Here is a 15,268-nt window from a genome sequence, read left to right on the forward strand (position 1 = left end):
GCCTGCGCGCAGGGGGCGCGGCCTCGCCCCCGCTCCTCACGTAACGGGCCGGGGCGGGGCGGGGCGGGCGGCGGCGGCGCTTTGCGGCACCTCGCGGCCTTTCGCGACGGCGGGGCCCAGACCTGAGCGGCGATGGCGACGTTCGTGAGCGAGCTGGAGGCGGCCAAGAAGAGCCTGAGCGAGGCGCTGGGCGAGAACGTGAAGCAGTGAGTGCGGCGCCGGGCCCCCCCCAGCCCCCCTTATCCGCCCCTTAACCCCCCGTCGCGCTGTGCCCGCAGGTACTGGGCCAACCTGAAGCTGTGGTTCAAGCAGAAGATCAGCAAGGAGGAGTTCGACCTGGAGGCCCGGCGGCTGCTCACGCAGGACAACGGTGAGGGAAGGGAGCGCCCTTGTCACCCTCGTCGCTCGGCCTTCCAGTAACAATTTTACCCCGCCCCGGCCCACTCGTTTCTCCTTTTTTTTTTTTTCTTATATTTCTGAAGTGAAACCAGAAGCCCGCTGCCAGACACCCCCATGGGAGGGAGGGCAGCTGCCCGTCCTGCTCCCAGCTGTGCATGGCGCGTGCCTTCGTGGTCCGTGTGTGGTGCTCTGCGGAGCGCCCCGGCGTGTTCCTGCGCCACGCAGCGCTCTGTTTGCCGGGGCGGTGGCAGCAGCTTCTGGGGCAACGCGGGGGGAGCCCTCAGAAAACGTGAACTGGAAGTTGCGGCTTTGTAGCTGAGTGCACGGGGAAGGCAAGGCTGTGAAGAGACAGAGAACTGCCCTGAAACTGCTTCAGGTGGGTGCCCTGGGCACAGATGCATTTCTAACGACCTGTCTGTCTTTACGCAGTCCACTCCCACAACGATTTCCTCTTGGCTATTCTCACCCGATGCCAAATCTTGGTTTCTGCACCAGGTGAGTCCCGTGGAGGTTCGTTAGAGGTAATCAGACAGCCAAGCTGGGCACGTGGGTTTGGTAGCTTTTGGGTTTTGGACAAGGTGCTTCGGTTTTCTGAGCCTTAATATTTGTGTTTCTTTTGCCACAGAGGCAAAAAGGTAGCCAGGTAGCGATCTGGATTTCAGCAGAGATGTTTTTATTAAAAAACAACCTTAATGTGCTGGCTGATGGCCTGGCTTGCTGCTTGTGGTCAGGTGGTTTGATTTCTCGGCCAGGTGTCTGTCAGGCCATGAGTGTTGCGTTGTCTTCGATCTGCTTTGCTTCCTGTGTCATCTGAGCTCGGTGGTGCCTGCTCTGTTCCCCTCCCTCTTGGGGTCAGCATCTCAGGGAGCTGGATTTTCCTGGTCCTGAAATCAAGGACAGGTCTGATAGAAAAAGGCTTCCTGTGAATGCTTATAGCAGTGTCTTAATTGAGCTGTGGTCAATTAATGCAGCCTCTGCAGCTGTGCTGTTTAACTTTTTATCTCTGTAAGCACTTAGAGTGGCTGTTGTCAGGGCAACAAGCTAATTCTTCAGACCTTCAAAAGAGCTCTCAGTCTAGAGATCTGATACGAAGGACAATTGAGCTGCAATTTAAGATGTGAAACTGCTGTGTGGTGAGGGAGGGAGCTTGTAGCAGCTGTGGTGAGCTGAGATCTGAGAAGGATTAAAAAAAAAAATACAAAATTCACAGCTTTTTGTCACAGCTGGTCCTCAGCTACACTAGCTAGGCTAATAAAATGCCACTGTCCTCCAACTACCCATGATGGAAAGAAGCAAGCCTTGCTTTGTTTCCTCTTGAGTTCTCAGCACCTTTTCCTGAGGCCCAGGCTCATCCCTTCTGGCTGTCTGCACTTGTGGAATTTGTGAGATGTCTGAGTCGTGCTGCTCCTTGCTTTGGCCTTAGTACTTGTTGCAGCAGGGTTGTAAAATAAGGGATGAGAACACGCTTCCCCTGTGTGAATCACCTGAAGTACAGAGTCTAAACTAGGTGGGGACGGGGCAGTGAGAACTGCTGACCCTATTTGCGGGTCAGGAACACTTCAGCTTGGTGTGAGGGTGGAGCAGTGCTGGCTCTGGCTGGTGCTTGGTTGGCTTTTTCCGAGCGCTGGGCTGATGTTTGTTCCTTCGTGCACCTCTGTGCCTGACTGAACTCTGTTGCTTTATCTAGTCACGTAGTCCTGTGCAGCTCTTCTGCAGCCGGTCTTTACAGACTTGAAGAGCTCAGGCTTGCTACCTGTCTTCTCCAAGCTGTTCAGGAACGTGTTACAAGCATCTTGCTGCTTTGTGCTGGGGCTCATCCTCCACAGGCACCTTCCTTATGCTCATCATTGCTTCCTACCTTAATATTTTTTAATGTCAAGTCCCTGCAGGGACTTTTCCTCTTGTCCCTGTGGAGTCCACGGATCTGCATAGGTTGGCTTGAAAAACTGACCATGTGTGCTCTTAAAAACATGTCTCGGCACCCCGCAGGTAACGCTACGTCCCTTGTAGGGTTTGTTTTGCTCAACTCAGGTCAATGCAGAGTCTTCCAAGAACTTTGGAGCTGACCCGTGCTGAGATGCCTCAGCCTGGGCAACCGGTAGATGTGTCACACAAGTGTTTTGTTGGCCAGCCTGCTGTGTGTGGTGAGCTGTACCTGCAAACCCAGGGAGGTGCAGCACAAACGGAACGCTAGGTGTTGCACCTAGATTTACTTTTCTCCCCCTAGCTGCCAGTCTGACACCTGATGGTTTTTCTGTGTAAGAATGGAAGGGTAACGGGTTCTTATCTCCAATGCTGTCTCTTGGTACAAGGTGTTTACTTCACGATTTATGGAAACAAGTACTTCTCAAGCAAGTGTACTTTCCACCTTCGTGTGGGAGGGACAGGGGGAAATAAACATCTTTAAAATACCATCTTGTGTTTAAAAATATAAATCGCATGGCTAGGGTTACGAGTGTATGTGACTGTGGTGTTTGGAATGGGAAACCTTGCAGGAGGTGTTTTGAAGGAGAGAGACAAGTTGAGCCATGCAAATGAGCACACCTGATCCAAATTTTGCCTTCTCTTATTAGCGGTTCCACCTGGGCTTGGTGAACACTGGGTGACCGTAACCCTTGGTGGGAACGCTTTCTGCTTCCGCCTGGTTAGGCTGTTGGTTGTGCAAACTTCAAGTCCCACTTCAGCAACCTGTGGACGTTTGGGACTTGGTGGAGTGGGAGCAAGGTTCACGGCCGTTTGGATGTGAAGCGTGACTAGTTCCTTTCATTCCTGCTCAGCTCCCCCTGAGGATGCAGCAGGATCCTAAGGCTGACTTGTTGGCCTTTCTAAAAACGGGTGGTGGTGTTTCATCCAGCAGCACCCTTGGGAAGGATACCCTTAAATACTTGAGTGGCGCCCAGCTGTAACAGAGCTGGGAATGTACCTGGAGAGGGAGAGGAATGTCCCAGAAACACGCTCTCCAAGCCACCAGAAAGCGCCTCTAGGTTGGTTTGAGGTTGGCAGTGCCAGCCTAAGCAGTGTGGGAGACTGCTTTGTCTTCGTTTTCTTTTCAGAAGTGCTTTTCTGAATGTCTGTCTTCCCCAAAGAAATTCTGTCGAGGAAACCCAGTTTAAAGCCTTTCCTAACCTCATGCTCGCTAAGCCTGCCTTGTTTGCTGGGTGAGCACAAGCAGTAAGTTAGCAGGGCTCTGGAGGTAATCTCACTCGAACTGTTACCTCATTTCTTAGCTAAACGTTAACCAAGTAAAGCGCAGACAGTTGCAAGCACTCGAGTTAGTGATGTAAGGATTTAATTTATTTCATAGCAGTCTTGAGCCAACCAGGATGGGTCAGAGAATTAGACCTCTTGCCAGGGTAGCAGGAGCCTTTCATTATACCAAGGTTGCCCCCGGGCTTTGCTTGAAGGGCTGCCACTCCTGAGGGATAGGTTCGGCTCGCTCGTGTTCCAGAGAGCTGAAAAGGGAGGAGAAGGAAGAAAACGGCGGTGTGAGCTGTAACCACAGGGACTTACTTGGCACTTGGCCCAGTCCCTGACCTCTCAAGAAGATTAAAAAAAATAAAAAATCAAATGAATGGGGGGTGAGAAATGGGGAATGCATTTTCTGACTGCTCTTCTCTATTGTGGCTTTGTCTTTGTCCTTTCTTCCTGTGCTGGTGCAGCACGTCAGGAAAACCTGACATGATCTGCCTCCACTGTCTGGTGCTCTGGGTGCTGAGACGAGGCAGATTGTAGAAAAACATTCTTATCTGTTCCTTATCTTTGAAGGCTTATCAACAGTTGTTGGCATGGCTTGTTAACATTAATTTTCCTGCTATCGAGATTAAATAAAAAAAATATGCTAACACCTCTGAAATTTCATGCCTGAGCCAACCCAGCCATGTCATTTGTGGCCAGGAAAGCATACACTGGGTTTCTTAGAATACTGGAGGGAATTTTTGCTGTCTTCATTTAGTGCTAGTTAGGCTTGTTAATATGAAAACCTAGCAAAGGAGACAAAAGAAGATTCTGCCCTAGACACGTATAATGGGGGATAGGTAATGGTATTTCACCTTTTTGTTCTAAGTCTGGCCAAGCTTTTGTTACAGGCTGTGATTCCGTTAAGTTGCATCTTCCAGGCCTCCTGTCAGAGACTAAATTCAGTAGCTGTTTAGTTTAAAACTTACTAGTTCTTTAAAAAAAAAAAGAAAAAAAAAAAGGCATTTTAAAAGTTTGGCCTCTGCTGTAACCTATTAATGTGTAATAAATTGCCAGACAAAAGGTTATTTGCTACTTATGTCTCTCTCTCCCTCTGCCCTCCAGTTGCATAGTTAGCTGAGGACGCTTTGGTATGTGAGGCTGCAAAAGTGCTGTAGGAGGCTGCTGGCAAGGAGGAAGGGCTGCAGGGTGGGGTAACCTCACAAAGTAGAGACATGTTTTTTTGTTGAAAGCTTTAAAATGTCTGTCCTTAACACACCCAGCCCTCCCTTCCTACCCAAGAGGTCTGCTCTGCTTATGGATGAGAGGAGGAGGAGGGGAAAAAATGACTTGTCTCTAAAGAGCAGAACATCTCGTGAGAGCAGAAGCGTTATCTTTGGTAGATCCTAAAATGTAAGTCCTGAGACTTCCGTGAAAGGCAAGAGAGATCCCTGACAGGCTTGTCCATGGTGTTTTCTCACATCCCCTCGTTAGGATCTCTAGTGCAAAGTTATAGGGATGAACAGTGACACTAGCTTTGATTTCTGGAGAGTGCCTACTTATTGCCCTTTCCTGTACCTGGCTGTTGTGTTTTGGCAGGAGGTTTTGTTGTAGGCTGTTGGTTTTCAGCTCGCTAATAGGCTGTAGGGAAACTTTGTAGTAACCTTTTTGATAGAATATGCCATCTCTATGCATAGGTTGCTTCTAACCCCCTTTTAACAGTTAAAACCGTTCGTAAACTTCATCTGATTCCTCTGGTTTAGCCTGATCCTTAAAGCCCTTTGTCAGAAACTTGTGGGGTGATGTGTGTGAAGCGATGCGTGACCAAGGACTTGCAGCTAGCCTCGTTCCCCATAAACAGCCCTGGAGTGTAATTGTGTTTATGAATTCCTGATAACGGCGAATAGAAAAGGTGCTGTTCCTCTGCTGAACCCAGGAGAACACTGGTGACATGAAGCAGAGGCTGCCTCTGTAGCCACAAGGGGGCTGTCCAGACCCGAGGCTGCAGGAAATGCTCCTTGGTCGCTCTCAGCGAGCGCGTAGGTGCAGCGCGTAGGCACCCGGCACGGCGCTGTCCTGAGCCGCAGCGTACTGAGGAGCTGTGCATGGGTGCTGTGAACGTGGCGGTGGGAGAGCAGCCGGGCTGTCCTTCCACGAGCTGCCTGATGATCAGGATGTGCTTCAGCTGTCCAACAGCACACGGGGGCCTTCTGAGCCCAGCTTAGTTAGGCAGGGTGCTGCTCGCTCTGTCTGCAGCTGCTTGCTGGTGCAGGCAGTCCCCGGCTCACCGTTCACATTGGTGTCACTGGTTCCTGGCCTTTGCAGTTCTTTCACCCTCTCCCTTCCCCTTCAGTGTAAGGTGAACAACCGACCCCAACATCTAACTAGTGTCTGAGGCAAAGCTTGCTGAAGTTGAGAAAAACTGTAAAGGCAAGTGCAGGGGGTCAGGTGGTGACCAGAAGCGTCCAGCTTGTGACCAGAGCTGGCAGCGGGGTGCGTGCCCCTCCGGGTCGGCCCGTGCCACCTTCCTGGTGGAGCTAACGGCTTGTTCCTGCAGCGTGGCTTTTCTTGGAGCCTGTGCTCATCTCTCCTTCCACTGTTGGTTTTTGTGGTGTGTGGCCAGAAATTTCTGCTTTGAGTAACAGGTCGTGAGCAAGTCAGGCTGGTAAGGGGCTGATGAAGGAAAGGCCGCCACCACCTGACTTTGGGTCGTGGCTGTGGGTTATCTGTTAAGGTGCAGCCAGGGGTGGGGACGTGAGGGATACAGCCCAGAGCTGCAGTGAGTGGGTCTGAAAAGGGGCTGCTGAAGGAAGGGGGGGCTTGCCAAACGAGACCTCACAAGAATTACTTCCTCTGGCTCGTGGCTGTTGGACTTGAGTTGAGGCTTAGCAGGGGGCCAAATGTTAAGGCTTTTCTGCATGGGCAGCATTACTCTGGCTCTAAAGCAGTGATGCCTGTCAAGATTTTTTTCTTTTCATTTTGTAGAAGGTGCTGGATCTCTGCCGTGGCCAGGTGGCTCTGCAACTAAACCTGGAAAACCCAAAGGAAAGAAAAAGATTTCTTCAGTTCGACAAAAGTTTGATGTAAGTGTCAGTGCTCAAATGGCCTCGGCTGTCTGAAATGCTGTCGGGTGAGCTGCTCTGCACAGTGCGTAGTTTTTGTTACGACCCAGGATGATGGAAGCACATCACACGTGATCTGTGCCGCAGGAGCTGGCAGTTAGTAGCTGCTGCCTCTCCTGTGGAAGCCTCTCAGAAAAAAGGGTACAGCGTGACCTGACTTTGTTAGACCTCGGAGAGCCCTGGGAGAGCACCTAAATGTCAAAGCTGCACAAGCTTGTATTTCAAAAACCAGCAGAGTAACTAGCTCTGTGGTCACTACACTAACACTTGGCCACGTCTTTCATATGTGTTCATCTTTCCCCTTCTCTGTAATATCACGTTCACTTCACGCATCTGCTAAACTGAAGCAAATGTGACTTCATATTTATTCTCGGGCAGGCTTCCCTGGTTGTCTAATCCCCCTCCACGGGGCTTTTTGCAGTCTGAATGGTTAGGTGATGTGCCTTTGGCAGAATGTTTTTAGAGCGTGTAATCACAAGGAATTTTCAATTCTAAAACAGATGCCGTTCTGGTAGGTGACAGACGAACGCACAAGATCTAGTTTGATTTGCAGCGAAGGCTCTCTGGATCTGGTGCTGTCACGTGCCTGTTCCGTGCTGCCAACTCAGTGTGGAGGGGGTCTTGTGTGAAAGAGGGTCAGGAACTCTCGTGGGTGGGTTTGGTCAGGCAGTTGAAATGGCATTAATCTTTTATTTAAAGACAGAGCGTCTGCCTCCGAGCCATCTTAGTCAAGTGTCTGACCACATATTGATCCAGGTCAGTTCTCTGACAAGGCAGAAAACTAACCAAGCAAAAAACCCCAAATCAACCGAAAAAAAATCCCAGGTTTTTCTTGCTGACTTACTCAGCTGGACTGGCGTTCCTTGTGGTTAGATGAATGCCAGAGCCGGTGCAGAAGACAAGAAAGCTACGTAGGTGAGGTTAGGGGAGAAAGGTGGGCATACAAAACCTCTTACAAGTGTGAGAAGCTTGCTTGGCTGAGTCGAAGTGCGCAGCGTGCTTCTAGACACTGTACTCAGCACTGTGTGCTTTAGAGACTGGGGCTTCACAGGGCTGTGAGTCCAGCTGAAGGCTCGTTATATTTAGATGCTGCTAAAATGTTTCGCATTTTTCACAGCTATGACCTGAATCGTGATGGCAGTCCATGTTATCTCTTTGTTTTAAAACTTCATCGAAGCTTTTCAATAACAAGCAGAGGAGAGTTTGATAGGCAAGTTGTGGTATAGTGAAAGTCTCGCAGTTTGGTTTGCTTGAACACCCCATGTTTCTGCTGTATGTTTATACAAATGTTCCCGGAATGTTTGATAGTAAATAGTCTATGAAGTCTAGGTTAACAGGCCTGTGTCTTGCTAGTGGAGTGCCTGAGTCATGTGAACACAGAAGTGCCTCGATATTTACTGTCATGTCCTTGCTGGGCAGAACAACAGCTATGGGAATGGCGACAAGTTTGTTCCAATTGGCTTCTGGTTTCCCAAACCACATTCCTCTTAGAGTTGCTTACACTTGGAAGGTTTTTTTTCCAGGCATGCAGCTTTCCTGTAATGAAAGCTTAAGTCTTCCAAATTACTGTGAGGGAAACCTGCTTTCGCATCACTAGTAGGTGGATTGGTTTTTCACTTTGAGTTAAATGCCACACTGTCCTTTGAATAAAGCGGGCCCCCTTTCCTCGCCTGAAACCGAGATGTGAGAACTCCACTTTGCTGTATGTTCATTGTTTATATGTCAAGCATGCGTTTGTCATGATGCCTCATGGCAGTATTTATTCCTGAGCCGCCAGATCCCTCTCAGAGGGTGGAGAGGCAGGAGTTCTGGGAGCACATGATGGATGAGCCAGGGTAGTGTAGTTCCCTTGCATTTCGGGGCTGGGCCAAGCATATGGCTGGGTCCAAAGATCAGTAGCTTCTATCCCCTTCTTCCCTGTCTGCCTGGGGACTGAGACTTCACAGGCACCACCACAAGTACTCAGAGGCACAAGCACAGCGAGGGAATTGTGCTGGAATGCATATTGGCTGGGAAGTGTACTACTTTCTGGTATGGATTCAAGTTCTGTGATGTTTTGTCCCTAAATAACTGACTCAGTTCTTAAATATAGCCATAATCCACTCAGACAGTGGCTGCTCAGTAGCACAGCTCTGCTTAGGGTACTGAAAGCGCACGCGGGGACCAGCGTACAAAATCCAGGCCTGAAATTTGGCTAAGCTGTTGCATTTAAATCCTTATTCTTGAAAGAAATGTAAGAATCACCCAAGCTTAGGATAACTGTTTTTCGTCTTGGTAGGAAACTACAGTTGCTAAACGATAAGGGTGTATTTTTAGCTACTAGCAAAAGGCTTCTGCACAAGAAATGACTAAGTAGCTGAGAACTCCTCAGCATAGAAGGAAGTGACTGAAAGATGTGAAAGTCCAGTAAAATCATCACTGGCCTGAGCAGTGTGAAGAGATAAAAGGGACAGTGACCACATTTGAGACTTGCAGGAAAACTAAATGAATGTAGCAGATGGGAAGTACAGGGCAAACCAGAGTACTCTTGGCACAGCTTGTTAGGCTGTAGAATTTCTTGCTGCAGGATGTTGTGGATACCTGAAGCATAGGTGGATCAGGGTGCTGCGAAACAAGCTCATGGACTGTTAAATAAAAGGATATCAACCCTGGCTTAAATTTCTTCAGTCCCAAATCATTGAGAGTTCGAAGATTGTACTGGGGGTAGGTGGGGATATCACTTTGTTTGTCTTCCTGCGGTATGTTCTATAGGTGTTTGCTCTCCAGTTGGAGAAGTAATGTTTGCCTAGATGAGCCAAAGGGTCTGACCACGTATGTATCTTCTTATGCTGTAATATTGTGTTCATCACAGCACCGGTTCCAGCCTCAGAACCCGCTGTCTGGAGCCCAGCAATTTGTAGCAAAAGATCCTCAGGAGGATGACGACTTGAAGCTGTGTTCCCATACCATGATGCTTCCTACACGTGGCCAGCTGGAAGGAAGAATGATCGTAACTGCTTATGAGCACGGGCTAGACAATGTCACAGAGGAGGCAGTGACAGCAGTCGTTTATGCTGTGGAGGTGAGACAGGGCCGGACAGCAGTGGTGTTCCCCTTCTGCCAGCAGCAAAAGGCTCTGTGTGCAGTATGGGGTGGCGTCCCTCACTGGAGGGAGGAAACCTGCTTTTCCAACTGCCCAGTTGCTTCAGGAGGAGTAAAATCAGAAGCAAAAGGCTTCATGGTTTGTGCATCAGAGATGTAAAGCCTTGGGTTTGTGCCTGCAGGCGTTAATTACGAAGTACTTGTGTATGAAGAACGCTAGTACACTTGAGTAGCTGGTTTGGTAAATGCTGCTCCTATCGCGTAAAAGCAGTGACAGAATGGCACCATTTTAAAGAGCTGGGTAAAGTTACAGATGCAAGTAATTGGCACGGAAGTAGCAGAATCAGATAGTAGCTGCAGGTGAAGTTTTTGGCCTTCAGTGGTGCGTTACCTAACATCTCTTGGTCAGGTCCAAGTGATACTGCTGTTACTTGGAGCTTTGTGTGGATGATTTCTCCAAGTCATGATCCAGAGGTCAACTTGAGTTCCCCATGTGGGAGTGAGGCCAAATTTGGAAGTAGTTTTCTGCTTGTTTCTTCAGAGAACTGCTGCTCCAGCATCTTCCAGATGTTTCAACATTTTGAAAAAGTGAGTGGCTTTTCACTCTAGTTACAGAGCTGGTATTTCAGTGCAAGCAAATGTTTAATGTGAGTTATAAAACCTCTTAACTTGTTGTGAAAGGGATCGGGGCTGGGAATTCCCTAGCATTTAAGAAACCTCCTTGTGACATTTGAAGCTGCACATCACATTAGTCTGTGAACTGTACTTTAATACATACAGTACTCTCACGCAATGCCATGTTCTCTGTGTCCAGCTCTATCAGGTGGTTGAGAGAAATACTGTAGCCTGTCCAGGTTCCAGATCTCGTTCCCCTTGTGTCTTTACTTTCCTGTGGTCATAGCAGCGCTGCTGCTGTCTTGTCATTTGGTGTTGTGCTTCTTATAGCCATAGCTTGCTAGGATGAACAAACCAGCATGTGTAACCATAACGTTTTTTCATTGCAGAACCATCTTAAGGATATTCTGACATCTGTAATATCCCGGCGGAAAGCCTATCGCCTGAGAGATGGCCACTTCAAATACGCCTTTGGAAGCAATGTTAATCCTCAGCCATATCTGAAGAACAGTGTTGTTGCTTATAACAACTTAATTGAATGGTAAGGAGCTCTCAGCACATGGTTAATTTCAAATGTAATTTAGTGAAGTTACTCTGCTTGGTTTCTCTTACTTAATGGAATCTGTTAATAATGGTGTTCTGCTTTCATGCACAGTGAAAGTAGCAGGGCTGTGCTGCTGAACAGGGAGGAAGGATGTGGGGATTTTTCAGCAGCAAAGTTGAGGGCAGTGTTAGGTCTCTCCTCCTTGTCTGTGCCCATCTTACTGGTTTGTCGAGGTGACCCTTTGCCTTCTGAATATTCTTATTAATTATTGCTTGTAGTGTGAGTGATACAGGAGTGAGTTCTCAGGACAACTGCCCCTGGGCAGAAGAGCCCAGCCTTTGTTGGGGCACCACCGTTGTGCCATAAGAATGAGATGTAGATGAGGACCTGTGTCCAAATGCATAAATGTATTAACGATTCCTTTGCTGGGCTTTCCAGTCACTAGAGCTACGGAGACACCTTGTTTTCCAAAGTGTCAATGTCAAACAGCTTATGCTGTGTCTAGCAGTGTGTGTGTACAATAAGTTGTGTTTGTCTATGGCAAAGCTTCTAGCAGTTGACAGGAGGTCGTGGGTGTTTTAAAATTTGGTTATAGCACTATAAATGCAAACTCTGCCTTACAGCTCTGCTCTTTCAGTTTAATGTTTTGGGTGCCATAAGTCTTAGGCTGGGTGGAAACTCTTGGTTGTGAATAACAAAAGCTACCAAATGACAATTAGTTATAAAGCAGGTCTGAAGCATGCTGAGGATCAGTTTCCATTGTTTTTTTTATTAAACTGGAATTTTAGAGATTTTAATTACAGATGATAGAATTTCATATACACAAGGGCTAAATCAACAAGTACAAAAAAAACCACACTGGGCCAAGCTCCTGCTGTGTTACTTCCCAAGCTAGTGCTGTTTCCTTGACTGAAAGGCTTTACTGCCTGCTCTCTGTACAGCCCTCCAACCTCTGTGACACCTTCTGCTGGTCAGAGTCTAGCTCCACAGCCCCCGCCTGATGATGCTGAGCAGCAGGCAGCACTACTACTGGCATGCTCTGGAGACACTTTGCCAGCATCCCTTCCTCCCGTGAACATGTATGACCTTTTTGAGGCGTTACAGGTAAGCTCTCCACCTTACACTGTCCTGTGTACCACCTACTGCTCAAATTTAGTTTACATGCACGGAGAGGGATTTTATTTCATCCTCCTACTGTCTGTTTCCTTCTTTCCCTCTCAAATTTACGATTATTTGGCTTTGTCTTGCTCCTGCTAGTAGGGAGCAGCTAACAGTCAACTCATGGTCTCAGGCCTGTTCTGCCCCCCTAGATCAGAGAGAGCTGATGAGGAAATCCCTGCCTCTACATAAGGACTCTTCCTCTGCAGCATGACTGCAGCGATCGTATCAGAACTGAGTTAGACTGCGGTTTTGATAGTAGTGCCCTGAATGACTTGTCTGGCGCGTCCCTTTTTCCTCTTCATCTTCTGCCTGGGTGCTTAGAGGAATACTGGGGTCCTGGCATGTGGGCTGCTGCGGTGACCACCCCGACCCTGGGGAGGTGTCTAAGGTAGGCTGGATGCATCTTCCTCTGGAGGCGCATGACTGTGGGCCTCTCTCTTTTGCAGTTCAGGCTAATTAGAATGTCTAAAGCTAGCTGTGAGAAATTCCACCCCTTCTGTCCCTCCTTGATCTCCGCTGTTGTGAAAAGGCCTGGAGATTTCTATCTCAAGGCTGTGGAGGCAGAGTGTTCATTATAAGAGCTGTAGTCAAGCATTTGTGCTGTGTTTGGCCAGACAAAATGTTTTTTGTATGGTTTTGGAGCAAAATAATGATTTCCTTAGAAAGTGGTGTAACAGGCAGTAGTTCTGTGCTGGCTGGTGTGCCAGTGCTGGCAACTTAGAGCTCTCCTTGTGTGACAGCCTGTGTTCCTGCCCTGCAGGGCTGGCTCTCTGCTCATCCTGTAGCAGACACAGGTTCTCCATGGGGAAATGAGTATGAAAGCATGAAACGTATTTTTGAACTTACCTCTAGGTACACAAAGAAGTTATTCCTGCGCACACTGTCTACGCTCTAAACATTGAGAGAATTGTCATGAAACTCTGGCATCCGAACCACGAGGAGCTGCAGCAGGATAAAATCCATCGTCAGCGCCTGGCAGCAAAGGAAGGCCTTCTGCTCTGCTAGAGCCACGGAGCCAAGCTCAGGTGGCTCTAGTGCTGCTCCTTGGATTGACACTGGGATGCTTCTTACAAACCTGTGTCGGCATTTCGAGGAAGATGTAAGTTATGAGTCAGCTTTTCCTATGGAAATATTACGGAGTTGTGGTACACTTTCTGTTTCCCAAGAGTCGTGTGCCATGGAGCGCTTGCAGCAATCCCACTGAATTGGAAAGGAGGAACAACAGACTTGTTTGCAAAGACTGTTTTTTTAACAAATAAAAATAAATGTGAGGGTGAAAAGAGTTGGTTTTAAAGAAGGTGCACGTGTGTTATTTGGGAGCATGACATACCTGTCTCCTCACCTTCCCTTCTGAGCTCTGTCTCCAGGAGCCTAGTCTAACTTACGTTGCAGCTGGTGGGATCCTTTCCATTCAAGTGGAAACAGGGCGGACTGTTGGGAACTGAAGGTGAGAATAGTGTAAGGTGACATTATCTCTTATAGTTGAGGAACTTCTGATTAGAAACTCTGCAAAAACAGGGCGAAAAGGGAAAGCCTTCTCTAGTCTCTCTTAGAACTGTTCTGCATCACAAAACATGAAAGGTGCATGCTGGTTGTTTCGGGGATCTCACCGGTCATCAAATATGCAGTAAAACCCAGGTTGTGAGTAATGCTTTTCCTGTCAGTCTAGTCCTTGTCGCATCCCTGTCCTGGAGTAGTGGTGTTCAGATGTTCTAGGAGTTGTCCGGACCTGGACCTATGACAAGGGGTGTTCTCTGTCTGTCAGGACAGCTAATGATTTAGCCATCCCAGCAAGGGATGATCATCCTGAGGTGGGACAGCAATTTCACTCTTAGTTTTGCTGGGGAGCTGGTCAGATCAGCATGTAGAAGAGGAAATTCACCTGTGGTGTTTCAGGTGCATCACCATCTTCCTGAGTCAGCTGGGTGCTCCTCAGATGCTGAAAGGAACAGGCTTATTAAGACATGTTAAGCATTTTCACATTACAAGTTAATTTGTTACCTGTCTTAACCACAGCTATACAGGTACCTTGGATAACTTGGTTCTTTGTCCCTGTTGTGCCATTCAGACAGTGGAACTGAAGCCGCTTCCTCTGGAAGATTATGAAAGGAAGCTTGTGATTCTACTCCGTTCTTATTTTCCTCTGGGAAGTATTTGGATGGGAGAGCTATAATCTTTCCGTTTTTCTTTACTGCAACCCTGAGAACTGAGGAGTGTGCCTGTCCCTGATGTTTCTTCTCAGTTATCTTCTTATAATTTTCTTTCATGACCCATGTGACTTTTTGTTGGGCCAGGGTTGCCGTGAGGAGCTATGCAGCTGTCACTGCATTGTTTCGAGGGATGTGCTGTGGAGCTAGGCACAGCCTTTTGCTATGCCTATACAGATATCAGTGGCTCCCATCATGAGAAGACCACTTGAGGACTATGGAAGCTGGGAAAGGCAACAGCAAAGAACTACAGCAGGGCCTGGCAGGATGAGAGCAGCTGTATACTTAGGTCACTTTTCTTGAGGTATGGCCATGTGGAGTTAAACAAAAGGGTAATGGGAGGGTGGAGAATGAAGGCTTCTTTTGGTCCCCTGCTCCCAACTGCTATTTTTTTATTTAAGGGCTCACTCTGAACTGCTATATATGCTCATCTTAAAAGTTGACCCCAGCGGCTTTTACATGACAGTTCTTGAAAGCAACATTGAACCTAAATAACAGTATATGGCGAGATCAGCAAGTCACCCAAAGTATGGACTCCAAGGTGTGGGAGGGGGATTTCCCAGATAATTGTTATGTTTCTGGTGTAAAATGAAAGCGTTAAGTTTGTTTGCTAGAAACTTTGGGGCAGCTCTGAGGATTTCAGATGTGAAGGAAGCACGCAGCCTCTGACAGTATCACAAGTGAGTTCTGAAACACAACACTAGGTATGGCACAAGTGGTGTTGCTCTCTTCTGTTTGTATGTGCTAGGAGGAAAGCTCTGCAGACGGAGCCTCTTGTTCTGAAGAGCTGAGACATCAATTCCACACTGAAGAAAGTGGGTTAACCAGGACACCTACTGCACAGCAGAGGCTTGAATAAGGAAATCCTGTCAGCCCCATTTCACAGGTGGGAAGACTGAGAGGCACATGTTCTCAATGCACTTTCCCATAAAATGTGAGGCCCTTTGAGAAGCAGTGCTTCATAG

The 15,268-nt window shown here is 48.0% G+C and overlaps 1 protein-coding gene across 1 annotated transcript; it reads left to right on the plus strand.

The window, feature by feature from the left end:
* Nucleotides 1-52: 52 nt before the first annotated feature.
* Nucleotides 53-13,378, plus strand: TADA1 (transcriptional adaptor 1). Its single transcript, XM_040565998.1, has 8 exons — nt 53-206; nt 279-370; nt 829-894; nt 6,559-6,656; nt 9,547-9,756; nt 10,781-10,932; nt 11,877-12,039; nt 12,949-13,378. Exons 1-8 carry the CDS (start codon nt 133-135, stop codon nt 13,099-13,101), a joined length of 1,008 nt encoding a protein of 335 aa, XP_040421932.1. The 5' UTR covers nt 53-132; the 3' UTR covers nt 13,102-13,378.
* Nucleotides 13,379-15,268: the final 1,890 nt, after the last annotated feature.

This window comes from Cygnus olor, chromosome 8, assembly GCF_009769625.2.
Source record: "Cygnus olor isolate bCygOlo1 chromosome 8, bCygOlo1.pri.v2, whole genome shotgun sequence".
In the NCBI taxonomy this organism is placed as follows: domain Eukaryota; kingdom Metazoa; phylum Chordata; class Aves; order Anseriformes; family Anatidae; genus Cygnus; species Cygnus olor.

Bases quoted from the DNA above. Each gene is read 5' to 3' on its own strand.
- TADA1 (XM_040565998.1), top strand. From the start codon at position 133: ATGGCGACGTTCGTGAGCGAGCTGGAGGCGGCCAAGAAGAGCCTGAGC. The intron at 207-278 runs GTGAGTGCGGCG...CTGTGCCCGCAG, and splicing joins CTGGGCGAGAACGTGAAGCA to GTACTGGGCCAACCTGAAGC. The intron at 12,040-12,948 runs GTAAGCTCTCCA...ACTTACCTCTAG, and splicing joins ACCTTTTTGAGGCGTTACAG to GTACACAAAGAAGTTATTCC.